This window comes from Lycium ferocissimum, chromosome 6 (assembly GCF_029784015.1).
Source record: "Lycium ferocissimum isolate CSIRO_LF1 chromosome 6, AGI_CSIRO_Lferr_CH_V1, whole genome shotgun sequence".
In the NCBI taxonomy this organism is placed as follows: Eukaryota; Viridiplantae; Streptophyta; class Magnoliopsida; order Solanales; family Solanaceae; genus Lycium; species Lycium ferocissimum.
The window spans coordinates 63,195,326-63,218,810 of NC_081347.1; the positions used below are offsets into that span (position 1 = coordinate 63,195,326).

The 23,485-nt window shown below is 41.9% G+C and overlaps 2 protein-coding genes across 2 annotated transcripts; both read right to left on the reverse strand.

Moving 5' to 3' along the window:
* Positions 1-287: 287 nt before the first annotated feature.
* LOC132061515 (protein PELPK1-like) lies at positions 288-3,040 on the reverse strand. The gene is made up of 3 exons (XM_059454314.1): positions 2,798-3,040; positions 2,628-2,686; positions 288-594 (listed from the first exon to the last, which is right to left on the reverse strand). Exons 1-3 carry the CDS (start codon positions 3,038-3,040, stop codon positions 288-290), a joined length of 609 nt encoding a protein of 202 aa, XP_059310297.1.
* Positions 3,041-6,865: 3,825 nt separating this feature from the next.
* LOC132059990 (uncharacterized protein At4g22758-like) lies at positions 6,866-9,285 on the reverse strand. The gene is made up of 2 exons (XM_059452832.1): positions 8,410-9,285; positions 6,866-7,299 (listed from the first exon to the last, which is right to left on the reverse strand). The coding sequence occupies exons 1-2, from the start codon at positions 8,639-8,641 to the stop codon at positions 7,121-7,123; spliced, it is 411 nt and encodes a 136-aa protein (XP_059308815.1). The 5' UTR covers positions 8,642-9,285; the 3' UTR covers positions 6,866-7,120.
* Positions 9,286-23,485: the final 14,200 nt, after the last annotated feature.

Consider the following 23,485-nt stretch of genomic DNA (forward strand, 5'->3'; position numbering starts at 1 on the left):
TAGTTCAGGGGTAAATTTGGCCTATTTTGAATACTTCAGGGGTAATTTTAGCCCTTTTCTGTTCTTTTTTATAAGACTTAAGTGTATATGTAATGCCACTAGAAACACAAAAATAGTGAACTGATGAGTGAACACTCACATAAATATTTCTTCCAAAAGGAAAGCTGCAAATGACTCTAGTACAACGTAATTAAAAACTTAAAATAAAAGCATGATCACATGACACAAAGAAGTAATATTCAACACTGCTGCTTCCATGAGGAAACAGGATGTCGTTCGCTTCAAACTCAAGGCTTCTGAGGCATTTGAGGGATTTTAGGCTTAGTCAAAGTTGGTAGCTCAAGCTTAGGAATGGAAGGAATCTCGAGTTTTGGCAACGTTGGTAGTACAGGCTTTGGAAATGTTGGCAACTCCGGCTTTGGTATTTCTGGAAACTCGGGCTTCGGCAGAATTGGCAGCTCGGGTTTTGGAATTTCGGGGAATTCAGGCTTAGGCAAAGTTGGGATTTCCGGAAGATGTGGCAATTCAGGCTTAGGAGGCTCGGGCATAGTTACTTCAAGAAGATGGCGTGCTTCTGCTTGAATTGTGTAGCAGCTTGTTAACGACAAAATGACAAGTAATTACAAGAAGAAAGAGGGGCTGTGGTGAGAAGCCATTGTTGAAGGTGATAAATGCTTTGAGACTGGTATCTTATGCTTTGGTTGATTTTGCTTTAGGCTTCACTTTGAACAAGTTTATATAGATATGTGGATGTGAAATTATAGGAAGGAGCATTAAGCTTTGGTTGTGGTTGGGAGGAAAAAATGTCTGTTAGTTCATCTTCTCAACAATAACCTCCTAATTAATCTAACATGTACAAACTCTCCATGAATTACAGCCATTACATATTTTATGTTGATCTTCCTACAAGCTTGTCATAACATAACAAAGGTCTTCTAGTAGGTAATCTAATGAGAATATTTGCCTTCTGGGTCGAGCTTGTCGCACCGGGCTTGCCTAGTGCGAGTTATCTCTCCTTTGTGGTTTGCAAGCTATTGCACAGGAGCTGGATTTACCCTGTGCGCACTCGAAGGGTAGCGGCTGCGGGTTCCCATGTCATTAAAAAAAAAAAAAAAAATCTAATGAGAACTCTCCAAATTTCTTTTATAAGTTTGTAACAGCGCTTCAAGATGGCAAGTTATCTGTTTCAGCTCCTAGTTTAATGACTTAATCCTAAGTGTTGTGTGTTTAATCTAGTTATAAAAACAAGAGCACCTCCATTCTACTGTTATGATTTTTGAAGAGAGATGCTAGCAACAAGGTAGAAAATATGAATAAAAAACTCTCATAAATTTTATTAATTATAAGTCTTTATATAGACACATAAATAGAATAGTAGACTCCTCCTACAATAAAAATATTACTCTTACTAAAACTAAAAAGTTGAATATCATACTAAATCAACTATTAGACTTCTCCTACAACTAAACAACTAATTATTCTAGAGAACTGTAGCAGTAACAGATGCAAAATCCAACATCTACTTGCTTATTTACATGCATAAAGTCAAATCTTCTTCACGCTCCATCTGGATTCTCAAGAGAAAAAGTTTTTCAAAGAAAATGAATCAACTTGCCTCTGTATACATGCTTGATGGTATTCTGGCCTAGTAATTGAGCTATTTTACGAAACATCCATACATATGCCCCAGCATAGTGGTAACATTGGCCATTCCCAGCACTCGGGGCTAAGAACTGCAGGCAACCTACTGTTGATGTCCTACTAGTAGTGTAAAAAGGTCCTCTTTAAACTCCAGGATTAGAATCAACATTCAATTATTTGACGATATCTGATACTGAACGTAAAATCTAGCTTTCGTTTGTTTTCTACACTATGCTTCCGAATTTAGTCCATTCCTGATATTCTTTGTGTGTGAGTGCGCGTGTATTGATGCACTCACAGCTTTTCTCCCCAAAATGAATGTTATTTTGAGTTTGAGAACAAACGCTTATAGTCTAATGGTATCAGCAGAAATCTCACATAAAATAGGTGTGGGTTCGATTCCCGTTACCCTCTTCCCCTTCCCCTTCCATAGTTGAAATTCCGTAATGTAAAAAGTTCAAGGAAAATTGTTGAGTTTGAGATAATCAGATTTTCTTTTGCAAACAATAAGACCTTGCCAGAGTGACAAAATATATAAAGTGACAAGATACTTGAAATTTTATCTTGTAATACTCTTGAAAGAAAGTGAGAAACTATGATTTAGAAACGTAACTTGTGTTCAATTCCACTTATGTAAGCAAGTCTGTAATGAAATTGATAATATTTCATTGGATAAAATCTCATCAATGTAACAGTAGATTGCTTATAACTTGTAAGTTCATTGCTGCACCTCACCCGATAAATGATACTATATTCATCAGCTCATGAAATATCGCACATTCACAGTCTTGGTAGATTATGAGAACGACAAATTTAGCTCTATCTGTCGGAATGTAAGCTAAAAGGAAGAGGTGAAAAGTATGAAAATAGGGGGGGGGGGGGGGGGGATCACCATACATAAAAATCCATCTCAATTATATTAGTAATAATTTTTAGAGTACAAAGATAACAAAAACTGTCGGCGTAATGACACTGGAAACAAATACGAGTAGTGAACTGACAACAGAACAATCACACAAATATTTCTTCTGAACTGAGGCTGCAACTGATGACAGAAAAATCACATAACTAACAAGAAATGTGTAAAATTTCAAGAATGCTGCTCCAATGAAGAAAAGAGAATTTATGTGCCTCGCGCTCAAGGCTTTTTAGGCACTTGAGGGATTTCTGGCTTTGGCAAAGTTGGCAGTTCAGGCTTAGGAATGGCAGGAATCTCGAGTTTTGGCAATGTTGGCAGTTCAGGCTTTGGCAATGTTGGCAACTCCGGCTTTGGAATTTCTGGCAATACGGGCTTTGGCAAAGTTGGCAGCTCGGGTTTTGGAATTTCAGGGAGTTCAGGTTTAGATAAAGTTGGGATTTCCGGTAGATGTGGCAATTCAGGCTTAGGAAGCTCAGGCATTTTTACTTCAAGAAGATGTCGTGCTTCTGCTTGAGTTACATAGTAGCCCGTTAACGACAAAGTAATAAGTAATAACAAGAAAAAAGAGGGGTTGTGGTGATAAGCCATTGTTGAAGTGAAAAATTCTTGACGACTAGTTAGTAAGTTTAATGCGTTGATTGATTATGCTTTAGGCTTCACTTTGAACAAGTTTATATAGATATGTGGATGTGGAAAATAGGAATTGGAAGATTAAGCTTTGGTTGTGATTGGTAGGAAAAATTGCATGTTAGGTCATCTTATCAACAATAACATCCTAATTTAATTTAACACAAACTTTTCGTGTATAACATGTATACATAGTTTATGTTAATGTTGCTACATGGTCTTTTAGTTGGCAATCTAAAGTTCTAAACAGATCTCACCTTTCTTTATATTTGTAGCAATTCAAAGTGGTAGGTAACCATTTTCAATAATATGCAAACTTCATGAACTGTAAGATTTAGTAGTTTAACCAAAAGTGTTTTCAATTTTCCATCTGAGGGCTTAATCCAATGCTTTAATAACAGGTTTGAGGTTTTAGTTTATAGGTTTAAGTGTTTAATTTTAGAATACAAGACACAAAATACATCCATAACTGAATCACAGATAGTGATGATTACGGTAATTTAATGATCTACAATTTTTTGAGGCTTAAACTGCAATCGGAGGACATAAAGTTACAAATTTGTTGTCTATTAACTAGATAGAACAAAAGAAGAAAAAGGGAACAAAACTGTAATAAGATTCTTCTTTTCTCTTGGTAGACTCTGGTTTAGCAGTATGTTAAATCAGAAAATAGGTGAAAAAGATTTGTATAACCAGTGGCATAGCTAAGCATATTGAAAGGGGTTAAATTAAATCTCCTTTGTCGGAAATTATATTGCACAAATAGGGAAAATATAAATTGTCGAACCCTTTCGCTATAAATTGATGAGTCCTATTGATACACTAAATAAGTTTTAAGTGTAGTGGTAAACGTTGATTCAACAATTTAATATATACCACTATACTGCGCAAATAGGGTCAATATAAGGGAAGTTTTAAGTGTAGTGGTAAAAGTGATTCCATTAGATTGTAGGTTCGAATTTCAAGTCTGACGTTCCTGCACTTTTTTGAATCCCCTTATTAGAATTCTTGATTCTATCAGAAATTATTAGCCTAGTTTGATAAGATAGCAGGTGCTGACAAAGCCAATACCAAGTAAATAAATAAACAAAGGCCAAACCCATCGACAGGCACATGTGGTCGTCCACTTCTTTCATTTGAGCACCTAAAGTGACCCTTGTTCCATTTAAACACTTTTCAGGGTCATTCCTATTCCACTTAGACACTTTTTGCAATGCGTTATCGGAGCGAAACTAACACCAAAGGGGGCGCCACCTCATTGCACATCCAACCAGCCCAAAAGCCCCAATTTTTAATGGTCAAAACTCCACGAATTTACAAATTAGTGAATTTACAATTAAAATGAGTTGACACAATTTAATTGACTTGACACAATTTAAATGAGCTGGCACAATTTAATTGGCCACTTAATTCACGTAGGAGACGACTGGTGTTGGTTTTGCTCCAATAACGGTGCAAAAAGTGTCTAAGTGGAATAGGAATGACCCACCTGAAGTATCTAAATGGAACAAGGGCCACTTTAGGTGCTCAAGTGAAAGAAGTGGACGACTACAGGTGTGTATCGATGGGTTTGGCCATAAACAAATGAATAAAGTTGGTAAATCAGACCAACTATTCTTCATCCAAATAGGACAAGACTTATTGACATTTTCACTAACTGAAAGGGATCTATTCCTTAGCATTACTTACCAAGAACTACCAAACTGCTTGCAGTGTTTCACGTTCCACGTGTATGCCAATCTGTTGTTACTCTCGTCAGTTATGCAACTTCGGCTGATTTTAAGGTATAAGTCACAGTATATTCTAGGTACAGACATTCTTACGAAGGGCATGTTGTCATGAGTTTGGATCCAGAGTGCAACATGTAGGTTCACATGAACCTAGTAATTTTTGCTCAAATTCTGTATATATATTAAAATATTTGTGTATCCACTAATTATTTATAAATATTTAAATGTGATCTCAATTCTCATTGTATATCAACTGTAGATCAATATAGAAAGGGATAACTACGTATATACATCTTAAGGAGAAATATTTACGAAACGTGACGATAGTTTTATATTTATAAAACATAACATTACAAACCCTATACAAAACATGCTTTTTAAAAAATAAAAAAATTAAATTTTTTTTTTATTTTAACAAAAAATTAAATATTTTTTTATTTTAAAAAAAAATTAAATATTTTTTTATTTTAAAAAAAAATTATATATTTTTTTCGCTCAAAATTTTATGTATGAAATGTGTATATCTCGCTCAAGGCTTAAAAAATTCGCTCAAAATTTAGTGTATGAAAACGGTATGAAAAATGTATGAAATGTGTATATCTCATTCAAGGCTTTAAAAATCCGCTCAAAATTGTATGTATGAAAACAGTATAAACTTTGTATCTCGCTCAAGTCTTAAAATTTCGCTCACATTTTTGTGTCTAACGTTCATGTTAGATTTCTGTAAAATTAATACAATTACAACAACATTGTATACAACTTTGATACAACATTCAAGACTTAAAATAATCGCTCAAGTTTTTGTGTATAAAATGTGTATATCTTACTCAAGGCTTAAAAAGTTCGCTCAAATTTTATATATGAAGAATGTATGAAGTGTGTATATCTCGATCAAGGCTTAAACATTACACTCAAAATTTTATGCATGAGAATGGTATAAAATGTGTATATCTCGCTCAAGACTTAGAACTTCATTCACATTTTTCGTATAAAATGTTCATATTAGGTTTCTGGAAAATTAATACAAATACAACAACATTGTAACAACTTTCATACAATATTCACGGCTTAAAGTTTTCGCTCACAATTTTGTGTATGAAAATTATATTAAAAATTTCGCTCATACATACACATTTCATACAAATTTTCATACACAAAAATTTGAGGTAATTTTTTAAGCCTTTGAGCAAAAAATAAAATAATTTTTTTTTAAAAAAAATATAAAATTATTTTTAAAAAAAATATTTTTTTAAATAATATATTTTCTGAAAAAAAAAACAAAAAATATATGAAAATCCGTCATGTTTCGTAATATATCGTTATGTTTTGTAAATAAGGAAAACTATCGTCACCTTTCGTAAATATTTCTCCTTAACATGTATATATATGTAGTTTTCCCATATAAACCATAAACTTCAAATCATGGATCCGCCTCAGTTATCATGTGACTAAGAATGTGGATTGTGAGTTAGCCCTTTTTGTGCCATTAGACTAAAACAAAATAGCAGTGCTTGGGTTTGGGTTTTGCATTGGCTCCTATCAGCATATTAACAGCCAGAAGGTAAATTACATGAGAAGGAATGAGACATAATGCCTTATCTCCTCAAAAATTATTATGTGAATAGGAGTGAGCATGCCGACCCCTTTACATCATAGTTTTCCTATTAAACTTGTGTTTGCATGTGAACAAAAGCTCTAAAATTAATCTCACAAAAACACACTCCAAAACGGTAGATTCTTCATCAAATGATAACAGATTTGCTTTGGTTTCTCTAAATCTAAAAAGATGGAATTTGTTGAAAGTCTATAGAAAGGAATATATGCTTGCTTGATTTTGACTTTGCTACAAGTAAACAAAATGAGGAAGGAACCTTTGTCAGTAAGCAAGAGAAGGAGAAGCATAAGCTCTTCAAATTCATTACTACTACGTTTTAAGGAAAGCAGGACAGTTAGTAACAATCATTCATTATAACCTGAATATAATAAGCAGACTTGAAATTGACTCAAAGGACTCTCTAACATGGTTTGCTTTGTTCAAACAACTAAATCAACAAACTAAAATCTAAATAACTGATAAAGGCTTAATTTGCAATTAGGAAAATACCCAAGGATCCACATAACAGAGTAGGAAAACATAGTCATATGGAAAAAAGAATAGAACCAAACACCAACAAGAACTATAGATTACTTTGCGTCGACTCTTTCAGTAAGAAACTATCTTGCGACTGAGTGATTTATTGAACCATGATCTCCAACTCCCAGCTCCCTTCCGAGCCAGTGCTGCTTGTTTCCCATCAAGAATTGGATCCTCAGCCTGTGGCTTCTTGACCAGCACAAAGTTACGAACACCAAGCGATCCAATTGTCTCCCATGGACTCAGAACTGCAATGACAACACAAACATGAGCAAAACACACATCAACATAAAATGAAAAGGTGTAAAAGCCTACCAAAATCCTTTTAAGATATAATACAAACAAGCAGTAACAGCCGCAAGCTCACAACCAACATAAGTCCACAATGTCACATACACATGAAGAGCATTCTAGACAACAAGCATCAATACAAAGACAGATGCTTGGCAGAGAGATACAGGTGTAAAGACAAATACTAGAGAGCTAAGATAAATTTAGGGATGGCAATGAGGCTGGACTTCGGCCGGGGGGTTGAAGCCTTAGTTGGCAGGAGGGGAACTTTTCCATTTTTCAAGTTAGAGCCAGTGGCGGATGCACAGCCAACCGAGGGTGTTCACCCGAACACCCTCGGCAAAAAATTGATGTATATATAGGGTAAATTTTCTGTATTTATGTGCATATATTAACTTTCGAACACCCTCGGCAAAAAATTACAGTGTATATTTAGCTTTCTTTTTTTTCCGAACACCCTGGATGAAAATCCTGGATCCGCCCCTGGTTAGAGCTGAGTAGGGGAAGAGAGGGTTTTTTCACCTTTTTATTTTACTTTTTTGGCTTCCAATGTCTCTGTTTATTTCCTTTCTATTCTCAGTCTTTTTATTCATATACATGATTAAATTCAAATAAATTAAACATTTAAATCGAAAATATATATAATTGATCAGTGACATCACAAAAAGAATAAGACAGATGAAAATAGAATTGAAAACGATGAAAGGTAAACAAAAAAAACAATAACATGGCAATAAAAGAAAATTTAACCTAAAGGCCAGGATGGAACGTAAAGGGACAAGATTGGATGGGAGTAAATCTGGGGAAAGAGTGAAACATTCTGACAGATAAAGCTTTAATATCATAACAAATACTATCTGCTAAGCCAAATCAAAATACATTTCCCAAAATGCAACTAATCACCGAACCAAGCAATTCAAGAAAATACCCCTTACACATATCAACATTATAAAAATCAATTACTAACACATGCAACCAAATCTAAACCACAGATAAAACTTTCAACTACAAAACAGAATTTCAAGGCAAAATGCAATATTAATTACGCGTAAATAATAATACAATACCTTCTGTTGCAACCGTCGGGCAATATAGCACGAAATTATTAAAATTTGATCCAAGAACAGGAAGCCTCCCTTCACGAGCATAATTCTTCAATGCAGTATCAATAACATTACCCACAAGTTCCTTTTCATTAACAACAAAACGAATAGGCCCGGCACTCCCAACAACCGTTATACTTATCAACAACCGGTTTCCCTTCCCGGGTTGAATCTTCTTCGTCTTGTATAGCAACATCTTATCAAAAAATTCACTTTCCAATACAAAAAAAAAAAAAAAAAAAAAAAATTACAAAAAATATATATGGGATTTAAAATTAAAGGTAACGGCCTACGCGCCAAAAAACAGTCTCAGGTAGACAGTTTCTATGGGAGGTAGGCCTATCCGGGTCGGGTCGGGTCGGGTCAAGGGGATTACGGGTCAAGGCCAAGGCAGCGATAATACCAGATTTCTTTGCAAGAACCAAAGGAAAAGGAATTAGAGGAAATTGAGATTATTATCTCCTTTAATGGAGATGATAAAGGGGTGATCATCAACAAATTCTTGAAAATTTCCACCATTAACAATTAGGATTTTCAAGAAAGATCACAAAAAATGAAATTAGGATTTTCAAGAAAGATTACAAAATATGAAATTATGTAACAAAAGAGATGAAAAAATTGGAAAATGTGGTGAAGAATGAGAGAATTTATAAGAAAGTTTGCTCTTTTAGGGTTAGGGTTTGCCAAATTTGGGGATTTTTCTATTTATGAAGAGAGAGGTGATTTTTTCGGATCTTTTACCGTATGACCCGGGTGTTTTAACCACTTGTCCTTGTTTTTCTCTTTCCAAGTAATTTTGTTGTCATTTAATTTTTTTTTTTTTAAGGGGGATAGTAGATATAAAAAGGGAAATTAAGGAAGGAAAAAATGACTGTCCCTCTAGTAAAACTGAATTTTAATAGAGTTATATAAGACAAGAATAGAAGTCAAAATTCAAAGAACATTGTATGTTTATTCCAAGTAAATTCAAAGAACATTGTATGTTTATTCCAAGTAATTTTTGTCGGTAATATTTTTTTAAGGGGGACAGTAGATATAATAAGGGGAATTATAGAACTGTCCCTCTAATAAAAATGAATTCTAATAGTTATTTAAAGACTCTTGAAAGAAAGAATAGAACTCAAAATTCAATGAAAACTGTATGTTTATTGGGAAGGAGGAATAAACGAATCACTTTGATAAATCACATGGTTAAATAAATAAAAAAACAACTATTTTGAAAAAACCCTCTATTTATAGTAGGACCAAGAAACATAAGTAGTTCTTAATTCACGATTATGAGAAATTTGAGTGGGTTAGTTTTAAACTAATAAAATAACAACCATGAAAATGAACGAAGAAATCATTGAATTTTCCTAATCATGCACCCATTTCATGTTTCCACTATTTGCGGATCGCTTTAAAATCAAGCAAACGGAGAAGTAACGTGAAATAAAATATTCCAATAAGTATACAGTAAGGGCGAAAAATAAAATTATTTTTCGACATTTATTATCTTTTTCTAAATATAACATAAATAAATGTCAAAAAACAAAATTATTTTTCGATATTTATTATCTTTTTTTAAACATAACATAAATAAAGATTGAAATAAATTTTACAAACGAGCATAAAGAGGAGTATTTATACTACAATGTTTCCTATTTTAAGTCTTTGAACTTTTATTTTGGAAATATAAAAGTTCTTTACACCAGATTTAGTGATTTACAGTTAAAATTATTTAATTGAGGGGCTATTTGTACTTTAGGAAACGGTAGAAAGGAAGTAGGACACAATATTTTATAAAAGAATTTAAAACAAATTTTAGAAAAGAAAAAGAAATTAGTGGAGAAATCAATAGCACATTGAATACTTGATGATACTCATGATATATTATACCTTTTAGGTAGAGTGATCGAAGCACCAAATTCAAAAAAAGAGGTATAGCGTACAGTATTAAGAAGTTAATTTCCATATTTTTCAGTAGCAATTGGCTTAAAGAATTTCATTTTTTATTTCCAATTCGGTATTTGTAGTGGGATTCGGATTAATTTGGATTCGCCGCACAATACTAATTAAACAAGGAAGTGCTCCTAATAAAAAAAAAAATCCTTATTCAGACTCGAATTTATAATCTTTAATTAAGAGTGGAGGAATACAATATTAACAGTAGTAATTGGGCACAAGAGTGCAGATCAACTATTATCGAAAAGTTTTCTAAGAGCAAAATTTAGCATGGAAGAGATTAAGGAAATAATTGCCACCCAATCAGGGGCGGCTCAAGCACATTAGGGGCCTAAAGCCATAATATAATGGGAGGACTTAAATTAAAAAATAATATTTAATATATATTTTGATTTAAAATATATTAATTTATTTTTTGTAGTCGATTCATTCTAATAATTATTTTTCAATTAATAATAGAGTCAATCTATTTAATCTTTCTTGAGACGTTATTCATCTTAGGTAAGATTCTATCAATTTTAATTTTTAAAAACATCTCTGTTGAAGCAACTGTTATAGAATTGTTAACATTATTATATAAGAAATATAAGTATTTGAAAAAGAATCAAGTCTTTTTATTTTGATTGACTATATCGATTAGAATATTATCTTCTACTTGTACGATTTCTCTTAACATTTTTAATTCAGAAAATACGTCTAGACCATCAAAATCAACGTGAGTGAGTGACTACTCTGTTTAATAAAACATCAAGGTTAAGGCAATATTTTAAAATTCTTGTCATCTAATGATCTCAAAATTTTACCACCAAATAGAAAATCAAAAATATTTCCATACGCTTCAATTTTTTTAATTGTAAACTTTTGCTAACTGAATTACTAAAAAATAATACATCGTACAAAATAGTCCCCAATAAAAACTCAAATTTTCAAGTTCGTATGTTGCTAAACAATTAGCTTTACTTTTAGCTTTTGGTTCCTCACTAACTTGTACTAATTTCAATAAAAGCATCTTTTATCGGTGGAGTTTAAAATGTTATTGCTATAATGCTTTCAATATGACTTTTCCTACATGCCAATGATTTAAGAGTTAGAACGAGCACGCTATTCACAATCAAAAAAATTATTGTCAACAATTACTATATTCACAGTCAAAAATTTATCTTTTGTTTTATATGAAAAAGATTACTTTCCTACTAATAGTACTTAATATTTTTTTAAAACAAAACTTATAAACCTACTATTACTAAAAATGGGGCCCCCAAAAATCGGGGGCCTAAAGCACCAGCTTCATTAGCTTCACCTAAGAGCCGGCCATGCACCCAATCCCATATGAAAGCCCATGTTAAGGTGGCTTATTTTGATCATAGGAATGTTTACTTGGACTTCACAAACCTTGTTGATTACAGCTATACTATGTTTAAGAATTTTATTTGCATTGGTGATTCCCCTATGAAGATCCTTAAATGGACAACCGACTTCAAATCTGAGATTGAGGCATCCATAGTTGATAGTCCCAATGTGGATACTTATAAATCAACTCCCTTAGTTCTTATTTAGATGGAAATATAGTGTCTAGATGTTTACCCCGATATCGGATAACCAATTGAATTTGTAAATGGACGTATGTAAGATAAAGAAAACATAGATTTGAAGGCTCACCACTAAAGCGGCCAAAGATGTAAACGTTGTGAGCAATGAATTATGTTATTAGCTATATTTCTAAGAAGAAACGGCCTTGGCCGAATAAATGAGAGGGAGAATAAATATATGAGATTCTTCTCTTGTAAGTGTTCTTGAAAGATAAAGGGAGCCAACCCCCCAAAGGAGGGGGGTGTCCCATATTTATAGTGTTGCCCCCATGGGCTTCGTACAATGTGAACTAAATAAAAATAATAATAACAAGGACGGCTACGAACGGATTTGGTGGGATTAGGCGGCGGCGGCGCCGTCGACACACGCATGGTTGGTGGTTGACCATGGCGGGGACGCTGCGACGCGTGGCTCACGTGCAACGGCTGGGACCAACGACGGACCCACACGGACCAATGGCTACACCGGACCAAATGGTATCCTTACTCAGCTCCGGTCCAAGCGCTCCCTCGGTTTAGCTCGAATGTCATCAGGCACGTTCCTCTCTTCTTTCCCTCGGTCCTCATTTCATCGGTTTACGTTATATCCGGTATTTACCGTATACAGATAGCCCCTCACTCCTCGTTATGCTGATCCATCGGGGTAACGGGGAGTGAATAACCTTAGAAACCGGTGACTCGGCCAGCTCGTTCTTATCTTCACATTTTGGCGGGAATGACTACGTAATGCCTCCGCCAACCGCCTTTTGCACGTCATGTCAAGTCGCCTCTCATTAATGATGGGGACACGCGGCGCTATTCGATTGGTCACCCTCGGTAACCGTTCCCCTTCCTCGCCTATATAAGGCCCATTACCTATTCATTTACCATTTTCACATTCTGTTTCTCTTCAGCCTCCTCTCTTCTCTACATTCCTTCACATTCCCAAAAATTGCTATTTGCTGCATCTGTCTTGCTGTTTGACTCATTAACTCGAAATCAATGCAAAAGAGTTGATTTTGCCAATCGTTTTGGTTCGGTTGCTGCTGTTCCATCATCCCTGAATTACCAGTTCCTTCACTTCCCTTTTCACTTTTAAACCCTTCTCCTTTCATATTTTCGAGATGTCCGAATCCACTTCCCACGAAGTTCCACCGATGTCACCCCCGGGATCCGGTCCCGCGTCCCCGGCTAAAATCGAGCTCGCGGTTTCGGACATTATTCCGGCCAAATTCAACTTTAACAAGGACCTTGAGGTTGATAAGCCTTCCTCGGTTTCGGACAGGGGATACGATGTGAGGCGATATCCTTCATCGATTACCGAGGAGAAACTCGATGTAGTCCGGGCCGACTGCGGATGGGACACCCGCCGGGGGTTTTGCACCGGGCTCGGATGAATCCATCACCGATCACGAGAAGGGTTCTTGTTCGTATATACCTACCCTTTTACCCTCAAAATCGATCCTCCGATTGATCCGGTCATTCTCGATATGTGCCGGACCTATGGTGTGACCTTGGCGCAGATCGGCCCGATCGTTTGGAGGGTCGTTGCGTGTCTCCGGTTGTTAGCCAACAACGCCGAGAAGGAATTCACGCTGGGCCACTTGATACGCCTGTACTCCCCGAGAGTCTTCCGGGGCGGCGTAATAAAACTTGTCAAGCGCAGCCGGAACCCGTTTTTCTCGAAGATGGATGAAGATCGGGACAGGGGCTGGTTAGAGCGATATGTCCGAGTGAAAATCGAGGATATCATCCCCGCCGGCTACATGCCCTTCCCGGAGAAATGGAATGATAAGCGTAAGTTCGAATCGTTTTTATGCGTTTAGCCATTCTTTTGCCCTTCTTCGATCTCGTTGCCTCATTGGTTTCTCTTTGCTTTTATTCAGCCAACGGATATGTTCCTCCCGTTATTCGCGATCTGAGCGAATGGGTCATCTTGCTTCTCTGCCAGCACCCCTATGAGAATCGAACATGGGCTCACCTGTCTCGTGGCCGGTGGGTGGCGCAAAACCACGGTAATACTTTTATTCCCTTTCATGTCTTGTTGTGTCTTCCACTGCCCGTGGCCTTTCGATTTCACAGCCTTCGCTACTGCTTTTGTCTTTCAGGTTTGCCCAAGGGCTCGGTGGCCTCGAGACCCGAATCGGGAGCCGCTCGTCCTGCACCGCCATCCGCGTTTGACACGGCGGGTTCTTCCGTTTACTTGACGATGCTGCGAAAAGAAAAAGGACTTCCGGCAAGTCACCGACATCAAAAAGGAAGAAAGCAAGGAGCGTTGCCCGGCCTCCGAGGGAAGAGGCCGAGCCCGACATCATCATTCGGAGAGTCGGCTCGGTCCCCTCCGTGGCCCCAATACCGGAGGAGGCGGTCTCGGCTCCGCCCCTTCCCTCCATCGGCGAAGGTTCGTTTGTTCCTGCTCCACATTCAGGTGCGGAAGAAATACTTTCACCGGCTCCTCTTCGGTCGATTGACTTTGTCGACATTTCAGGCGAAACTTCTTCGGAAGACACTCCCTTGCAAAGGAAAAGGTCGGGAAGCGATTCTTCGCGAGGCCGGTAAAAGGGCGGCTATGGGCGGATCGGAGCCTACAGGCGTTCGTCCCTCTCCCGGGTATGAGCCTACCGTGACTGCGGAGCCCCTGGCCTTCGCCGAGAATATTGAGGCTGCTCCAAGTTCATCCACTCCGGCTCTGCGTGTGGATGATTTCGACGATATGTTCTCGGGGACTCCCCCCGCCACTTGCGAAGCAGCGGGCTTCGGTCATCTTCCTATTCCTCGGGCAACGAGGCCGGCCGATCGGGCCTCCGAGTCCGGCTCCAGGGATAGTTTGGTGAACATTTTCCCGGCCCCGAGCGTGGAGCCAAGGAGAACCCGATCAGTAGTAGTCACCGTCCCCGAGGACTGTAGCTTCTTATCTCGTCCGGTGGGCGTGGCGAGCTACTTGCGTCCCCTCCTCTCAGATTCGGATAGACGCAAAATGACCGGAGTCTCTTGGCAGTGTCTTATTAACGAGGGTATGCATGCGGGCAACCGGGTAAGATTTTTAGCCACTTTTGTTCATTTTATTCTCAGAATGCCATCCTTTCTTCACCTAAGTTTTTCGATTTGTTTCGTCTGCGAGAGCGTGGTTTGGTCAATGAGGCCTTCACCCGTGCCCAACGTGAGATAGACGATCTTCGGGGCCAACTCGATGCTCGGGGCGAGAGACGAGAGAAATACCAACACCTTCTTCGGGGAGAAGGAGGGAGGTCGCCGGGCGGCCGTCGCCAACCTTCGCCCGAGCTTGATGCGGTCAAGGAGGAAAACCGTCGTTTGGCGAATGATGCGGCGCCATGACCGATTATAACCGAGCCTCGAGGCCGACAAGATCGCTCTTAGCCGGATAAAACCCAATTCTCTACGCGGTTGGATGAACTCGAGGCCACGGTTTTCGGACTTCGGGGGGAGCTGGATTCGGTGAAGGCTGACGCTACGGGTTTGTCCGAGAGGCAGAGCAACTCGAGTGCGAGGTTGCTTCCCTCAAGAGCGCGCGGGGTATTCGAGGAGAAAGCCGAGGAGCGGGCCCGGATATGTGAGGGTATTAGAGGGCGAACTCGAGGAGGTGATCAAAGCTAACGACAGCCTTAAGGCCGAGCTGGATGCGGCCAATCATACAAGAGGTGACCTCGAGAGAAACCGGGCTCATTTGGAGGTCAAACTGGCCAAGGCTGAGGGCGATCTGGAGGAAACTTGGAAAAGAGTGGAGGCGGCCGAGACTCGTACCGCTATTGTCGGCGAGTACGAGAAGTGGAAGTCTCGGCGTCTCCCTCGAGCAAGTTGAGCATGGTTTTGAGGATCTCCCGGCCCTGATACTTGAGGCCAAAGGAATGGAGGAGAAGGCTAACCGTGCTCTCGGGTCCGAATCAGACGACTCCGAGCGGACAGAGTCCGAACATTCATCTTCCTCCGGTCATGCCGGATAGTGTAGGGCCAGTATTTTGGCATCTATCTTTTTTTTTTTTTTTTTTTTTTTTTTTTTTATGGGACTTTTATTTTCCTTTCGATGTAAAGAATATCCGTTGTATAAATGAAAAGTACATCTTTTTCTTCTTCTTTGCTCGAATGTTTTGTCATTATTTTTGCTGCGATTGTTGGCCCGTTTTCGGGACAAGGTGACTCGTGGTCATTGATTCATCATGCCCGTTTGGATTTTGTCCGAATTTTCGAGGGTTCGGTTGTCTCCGAACTTCGAGGACCGTTTTATTAGAGTCGAGAGCTTCTCTTCGGCTCTATTTCAAGGCCGGTGTCTTTTCAGCCTTGGCTAACAAAGTGGCAGCCCCGTTTGGGGGTCTTATCGAGTTTTTGGTCGATTGCCTTTGCTATTTTGTAGAGTACAATTTAACAGGAAGTTGCTAACTTCGACAGCTTTTGACAACTTTGCTTTTGTAAAACGTTTGTACATATGAGAGTTTTGACTAACAAGTGTAAAAATGGGACACGATTCATTATGATCGTTTGGTCCTTACATTGGAGGCTATGGCAAGTGTACAAATTTTGGATGGGACACGATTCATTATGATCGTTTGGTCCTTACATTGGAGGCTATGGCCGGTGGCCGGGCCTTATTTTGCCGTAGCAAATTTTGGATGGGACACGATTCATTATGATCGTTTGGTCCTTACATTGGAGGCTATGGCCGGTGGCCGGGCCTTTGTTTTGCCGTAGCAAATTTTGGATGGGACACGATTCATTATGATCGTTTGGTCCTTACATTGGAGGCTATGGCCGGTGGCCGGGCCTTTGTTTTGCCGTAACAAATGTTGGATCTTCCTGTCCACTTTAATCGGTGTCGTCTTCGGTGTGGGCATGGTACTCCCCCAGCACTGATCCGAGCTTTGAGGCCGGGTGAGTGCTGTTATTTTCCTCCGGGTGAGTGCTCGTTATGCCCTTCATACTTGTTCAGTAACACGTTGTACTTGTTGCCTCGTTAAAAACCTTGTCGGAAAACCCTTTTTGGGACAAAACCGTACTAAGGAAAAGAGTGCAACACGTGTTTTCAGGCCTAGACTCTATTTTCCATCTGCTCTCGACTTCCTGCAAATGAGAAAGGTTAATGAGAGGATACGGGCCATACCTTAACAGTAGTATCTCTTTAGATGAGCCACATTCCAGTTGTTGCGCAGACGTTGCCCGTCCATTGACTCTAACTGGTACGATCCTTTGCCCGTTATACCGGTTATCTTGTATGGGCCTTCCCAGTTCGGACCTAGCTTCCCTTCGTTGGGGTTCTTGGTGTGCAAGGTAACCTTTCGAAGCACTAGGTCCCCAACTTGGAAATGCCGAAAGTTCGATCTCCGGTTGTAGTATCTTTCCATTCTGTTTTTGGGCCGCTATGCGGATTGCGCGCATTCGCGTAGCTCGTCCGCGAGGTCAAGCTTCACGACCATGGCTTCCTCGTTCGACTCCCCGGTGGTATACCTGAAACGGAGGGTCGGTTCACCGACTTCTACGGGGATAAGGGCTTCAGCCCCGTAAACCAACGAGAATGGAGTTTCGCCGGTGCTCGATTTGGATGTGGTTCTGTAAGCCCACAGCACCTCCGGCAATACGTCTTTCCAACGGTGCTTCGATGCTTCAAGCCTTTTCCTCAGATTTTGGATTATTGTTTTGTTCGTGGATTCTGCCTGTCCGTTCGCGCACGGGTGATACGGGGTTGATACGATTTTTGATCTTCAATCCTTCGAGGAAACTGTTGACCTTGCGCCGCGGGCGGGGGCCGTTATCGCAAGTTATCTCGGCGGGATGCGAAACGGCGGATGATGTGATCCCGTATGAAGTTGATGACTTCCTTTTCTACGATTTTTTCAAAGGCACTGCGCTTGACCCCTTAGCAGAAATAGTCGGTCATAAACAAAATAAAACGGGCCTTACACGGTGCACGTGGTAACGGGCCCACGATGTCCATTCCCCACTTCATGAAAGGCCGGGGTGAGACCACCGAGTGCGGTAACTCCCGGATTTTTTGGTGAATCATCGGGGCGTGTTTCTGGCACCCGTCACACTTTCGGACGAAATTCTTAGAGTCTTCATCCATCCTATTCCAATAATAACCGGCCCTGATGATTTTGCGGACCAGAGCTTCGGCACCGGAGTGGTTGCCACAGGTTCCTTCGTGGACCTCTCTCAATACATACTCCGTTTCGCCGGGGCCCAAACATTTAGCCAGTGGGCCGAGAAAAGATCGTCGATACAATTGACCATCCACCAAGCAAAATCGAGCTGCCTTTGTCCTTAACGACCGCGATTCCTTTGGGTCGTTCGGGAGCTTGCCGTTACGCAAGTAGTCGATGTACTGTTGCGCGCCAATCCCACGTTAGTCCCATTGTGTTTATCTCGGCATGTCCGTTTTCTATGGCCGTGTTTGACGGGTGCCTTTGTGGTGCCGGAGTTGATCTCCTCCCCGTCGACCGGGACCCTAAATTTGCCGGGCGTCGGCCTCGGCATCTGTTCTGTTCCCTCGGTATGTCTCTGCACGGTCCACTCTCTAAATCGGTGAAGTATCACTTGGGCTTTCTCGAGGTACCTCTGCATCCGTTCATCCTTGACCTCGAAAACACCGTTCACCTGGTTTGCGACCAAGAGCGAGTCGCATCGAGCTTCGATGCATTCGGCTCCCATGCTCGAGCCGACTCCAAACACACGCAATCATAGCCTCGTACTCGGCTTCGTTGTTAGTCAATTTAGCGGTTCTAATTGACTATCGAATGATATCCCCGCCGGACTTTTGAGGACGATTCCCGGCCCGGAACCTTTTGGGTTCGAGGTCCCGTCCGTATGTAGAGTCCAAATGCCGTGGTTTCTCCCGAGGTCGGCGGGAGTTCCTTCTCGACCTCGGGGACCATAGGCAGGGCAAAGTCGGCTACGAAGTCGGCCAAGACTTGGGATTTGATGGCCGTTCGGGGTTTATATTCGATGTCGTACCCGCTAATTTCTACAGCCCATTTTGTTAACCTACGGACGACTCCGGTTTATGCATGATATTTTTCAAAGGGTAAGTGGTCACAACACGTATAGGGTGGCATTGAAAATAAGGTTTGAGTTTTACGGAGGCGCTTACCAATGCTAACGCCAATTTTTCCAAATGAGGATACGGGTTTCGCATCCCCCAAAGTTCTACTCACGTAATAGACAGGGAATTGCGTACCTGATTCCTCTCGGACCAAAACGCCACTTACCGCTACCTCGGAGACAGCTAGGTAGAGGAAAAGCGGCTCGTCGGCCTTTGGTGTGTGCAGCAACGGGGGGCTGGTCAAATACCTTTTTAACTCCCGTAGAGCCTCTTGACACTCCGGTGTCCAAACGAAGTCGTTCTTCTTTCTGAGCAAAGAGAAGAAACGGTGGCATTTGTCGGAGGACCTCGATATGAAGCGACTCAGTGCCGCTATTCTCCCGGTGAGCCTTTGTACCCCTTTTATGCTGTTCACGACCTCGATATCCTCGATGGCTTTGATTTTGTCCGGGTTGATTTCGATCCCCCGGTTCGAGACCATGAAGCCCAAAAATTTGCCGGACCTTACCCCCGGGCGCACTTCTCCGGGTTAAGCTTCGTGTTGTATGCGGAGCACATCGAAGGTTTTCACTGCAAATGCTTTAGATGGTCCTCTGTTTCCAGGGACTTAACAACCATATCGTCAATATAAACTTCCATCGTTTTTCCTATATGTTCTTCGAACATTTCGTTAACTAGGCGTTGGTAAGTTGCACCGGCATTTTTTAATCCGAAAGGCATGACGTTATAACAGTAAGTCCCATATCGGGTTATGAAGGATGTTTTCTCTTGATCCTCCGGGTGCATCCGGATTTGGTTATACCGGAGTAGCGTCGAGAAAACTTAGCATTTCATGTCCGGCCGTAGCATCGATCATTCTATCGATGTGCGGCAATGGGAATGAATCCTTCGGGCACGCCTTGTTTAAATCTTTATAATCGACACACATCCCAAATTTATTACCTTTTTTGGGCACCACCACCACATTAGCAAGCCAATCCGGATATTTCACCTCCCGGATGGAACCCATATTTAAAAGCTTTGTTACCTCGTCTTTGATGAAGGCATGCTTTGACTCCGACATGGGCCTCCTTTTTTGCTTCACCGGGGAGAACTTACCGTCCAAGCTGAGTTTGTGTGAAGCTACTTCTGGTGATATACCTGTCATATCTATATGCGACCATGCAAAACAATCGGCGTTAGCTCGAAGAAACTCAATTAATTTGTGCCTGAGCTCCGGGGTAAGCCCCGTGCCCAGGTATACCTTTCTGTCTGGTAGGAACTCGAACAGAATGATCTGCTCCAGCTCCTCTATGGTCGACTTGGTTGCGTCCGAGTCGTGCGGCGTGACAAAAGATCGGGGCATCCCGAAGTCGTCTTCTCCGTATCCGGATCCGCCCCGATATTCTTTGATTGCTATTGGGGGCCCCTCTCCGGTTAAACCCTTTTTTCTTGAGCCGGTTCCTCGGGCGGGGCGCGATTCCTCTACGGCGAACATCTCCTTCGGCGGGCGCTCACCGCGGATGGTTTTCACTCCCTCCCGAGGTGGGGAACTTTAGCATTTGATGCAATGTTGAAGGCACCGCCCTCATGCTATGTATCCAAGGTCGGCCCAATAACGCATTGTACTTCATGTCCCCTTCGATCACGTAGAACAGGGTCTGTTGAATGGTGGCCTCAATGTTTACGGGCAGTGAGATCTCCCCTTTTGTGGTTTCGCTCGCCATGTTGAACCCGCTGAGTACCCGGGTTGCCGGTACGATTCGATCGAGCATCCCAAGCGTTCGACCACTCTCCATCGAATTATGTTGGCTGAGCTACCTGGATCAATCAAGATACGTTTAACCATAGTCTTAAAGATAAGTACAGAAATTACCAACGCGTCATTGTGCGGTTGAATGACGCCCTCTGCGTCCGCGTCGTCGAAGGAGATGGAAGCTCGGATAAATGATCTCGGGTACGCTTTTCCCGAACAACGGAGATCTTTGTCCGCTTCATTACGGACACCTAGGGACGTCAATCCCCCGACTATCATATTGATCACATCGGTGTTATTTGGTTCGACCCTTCGATGAACTTCTCTCTCTTATAATGGCTTTTGGCTCGTTCGCTCAATAGATCTCGGAGGTGGCCGTTTTTCAACAACCGGGCTACCTCTTCTCTCAGCTGGCGGCAATCCTCAGTTTTGTGACCGTGGGTTCCGTGATATTCACAAACCATGCTCGGATCCCGTTGCCCGGGATCTGTCCTTAGTGGCTTCGGCCACCGAACATCCGAAACACGACCGATGGCCGAGACAAGATCCGAGGTGCGACGTTGAAGTTGTACTCCGAAATCCTTGGAGGATCTTTATTCTTGGGCCGAACTCCGGTATCGCTTCGAACGAGGGCCCCACTGTTCGGCGGACGCGTGTCCATTCTGCTACCTCGATCGGAGAGGCGGCTCGGGCCTTCCCTTGATTTCTCCGTCTTGAAATTTGGTCGCTCCGGGTGCGAGTATGGCCGAAACCTTTCTCTAGTCGATTCGGACTTCGCTTCGTAACCCTTCCTCGATTTCTCGAAGCTTCTGTTCATTTTTGACCTTACCGGAGAGAGCTCGAGCTGGTCATCCTCTACCCGAATCTTCGACTCATACCGATTGTGGACATCGGCCCATGTTACGGCCTCGTATTCTAGCAAGTTTTCCTTCAACTTGGCCGAGGCAACCGAGCTTAGCATGTTGAGCCCCTTTGTGAAAGCTTTGTGCGGCCCATTCTTTCGGCACGGGGTAATTCCATCCGTTCCCTGCGGAACCGGGAGACGAACTCCCTTAGTAACTCATCGTCCCTTTGCGTGTCCGGAAGATGTCGGCCTTACGGGCACCGCACCTTGATGGCACCGGCATGCGCCTTTACGAAGGCGTCGGCCCGGCATTTCGAACGACGTGATCGAGTGCTCGGGTAGATGGTCATACCACGTCAGCGCTCCCTTCGACAGAGTTTCCCCAAACTTTTCAGCAGTACCGACTCAATTTCGTCTTCTTCCATATCATTGCCCTTTATGGCGCAGGTATATGAGGTCACGTGCTCGTGTGGGTCCGTGGTGCCGTCGTATTTCTGGATGTCGGGCATTTTGAACCTCTTTGGGATCAGTTTCGGGGCCGCACTTGGTGGAAAAGGCCTTTGGATGTACCTTTTCGAATTCGGCCCCTTCAGCAAAGGCGGGGCCCCCGGTATCTGGTCCACCCGAGAGTTATATGTCTCAACCTTCTTCTCGGTCGAATCCACCCGCTTTGCCAAAGTCTCAAGCATCTTTAGGACCTCGGTGGAGGAACCGGCCCCAGAATCATTGCTCGACCACCCGCGGCTCGTTCCTTCCGCTCTCCGCTGTACCCTTGGCCTTTTCCGGCCCAGCTTCCCCTTGTCCATTTTGCAACCGGGCAATCGCCATTCCTTGCTCGGCAATTGCTGCTCTTTGTTCCTGCAACATCTCGAAAATCAGACGCAAATTAATGCCGTCATTTGGTGCCTCCGGCTCCTTCCGGCTTTGGGTCCGAGACAATGTAACGGAGTTATGAGTTCTTAGAGGATCAGTGGCCGGTATGGCGGCATTCTCTTGATCCACGGTGTTTTGCCGATTGAGCCCCTCCCTCGAGTTAATGGGGTTCGGGTCATCAGGGTTTAGTAATCCCCGTGGTTCGCTCCCCTCATTTTCTGCCACAATTTCGGTGTCGTTAACGTGACCGGATTGCCCGACGTCGCCCATAGACTTGTTTTTGACGAGACGAACGAGGGGTTACGGTTTAAATGAGTTTGATAAGAATCAAGACTAAGAACTATTATCCTAGCCCCACGGTGGGCGCCAAACTGTTTACCCCGATATCGGATAACCAATTGAATTTGTAAATGGGTATAGGATATGTGCTTTGCTCTTGACGTATGTAAGATAAAGAAAATATAGATTTGAAGGCTCACCGCTAAAGCAGCCAAAGATGTAAACGTTATGAGCAATGAATTATATTATTAGCAATAATTCTAAAAGAAATGGCCTTAGCCGAATGAATGAGAGGGAGAATAAATATGTGAGATTCTTCTCTTGCAAATGTTCTTGAAAGGTAAAGGGAGCCAACCCCCACAAAGGAGGGGAATGCTCCTTATTTATAGTGTTGCCTCCATGGGCTTCGTACAATGTGAATTAATAAAATAATAACAAGGTCAGCTCTGAACGGATTTGGTGGGATTAGACAGGCGGCGCCGTCTGACACACGCATGGTTGGTGGCTGACCATGGCAGGACGCTACTGACGCGTGGCTCACGTGCAACGGCTGTACCGGACCAACGACCGCACGGACCAACGGTTACACGGACCAATGGCTACACCGGACCAAATGGTATCCGTACTCAGCTCCGGTCCAAGCGCTCCCTCGGTTTAGCTCGAATGTCTTCAGGCACGTTCCTCTCTTCTTTCCCTCGGTCCTCATTTCATCGGCTTACGTTATATCCGGTATTTACCGTATACACTAG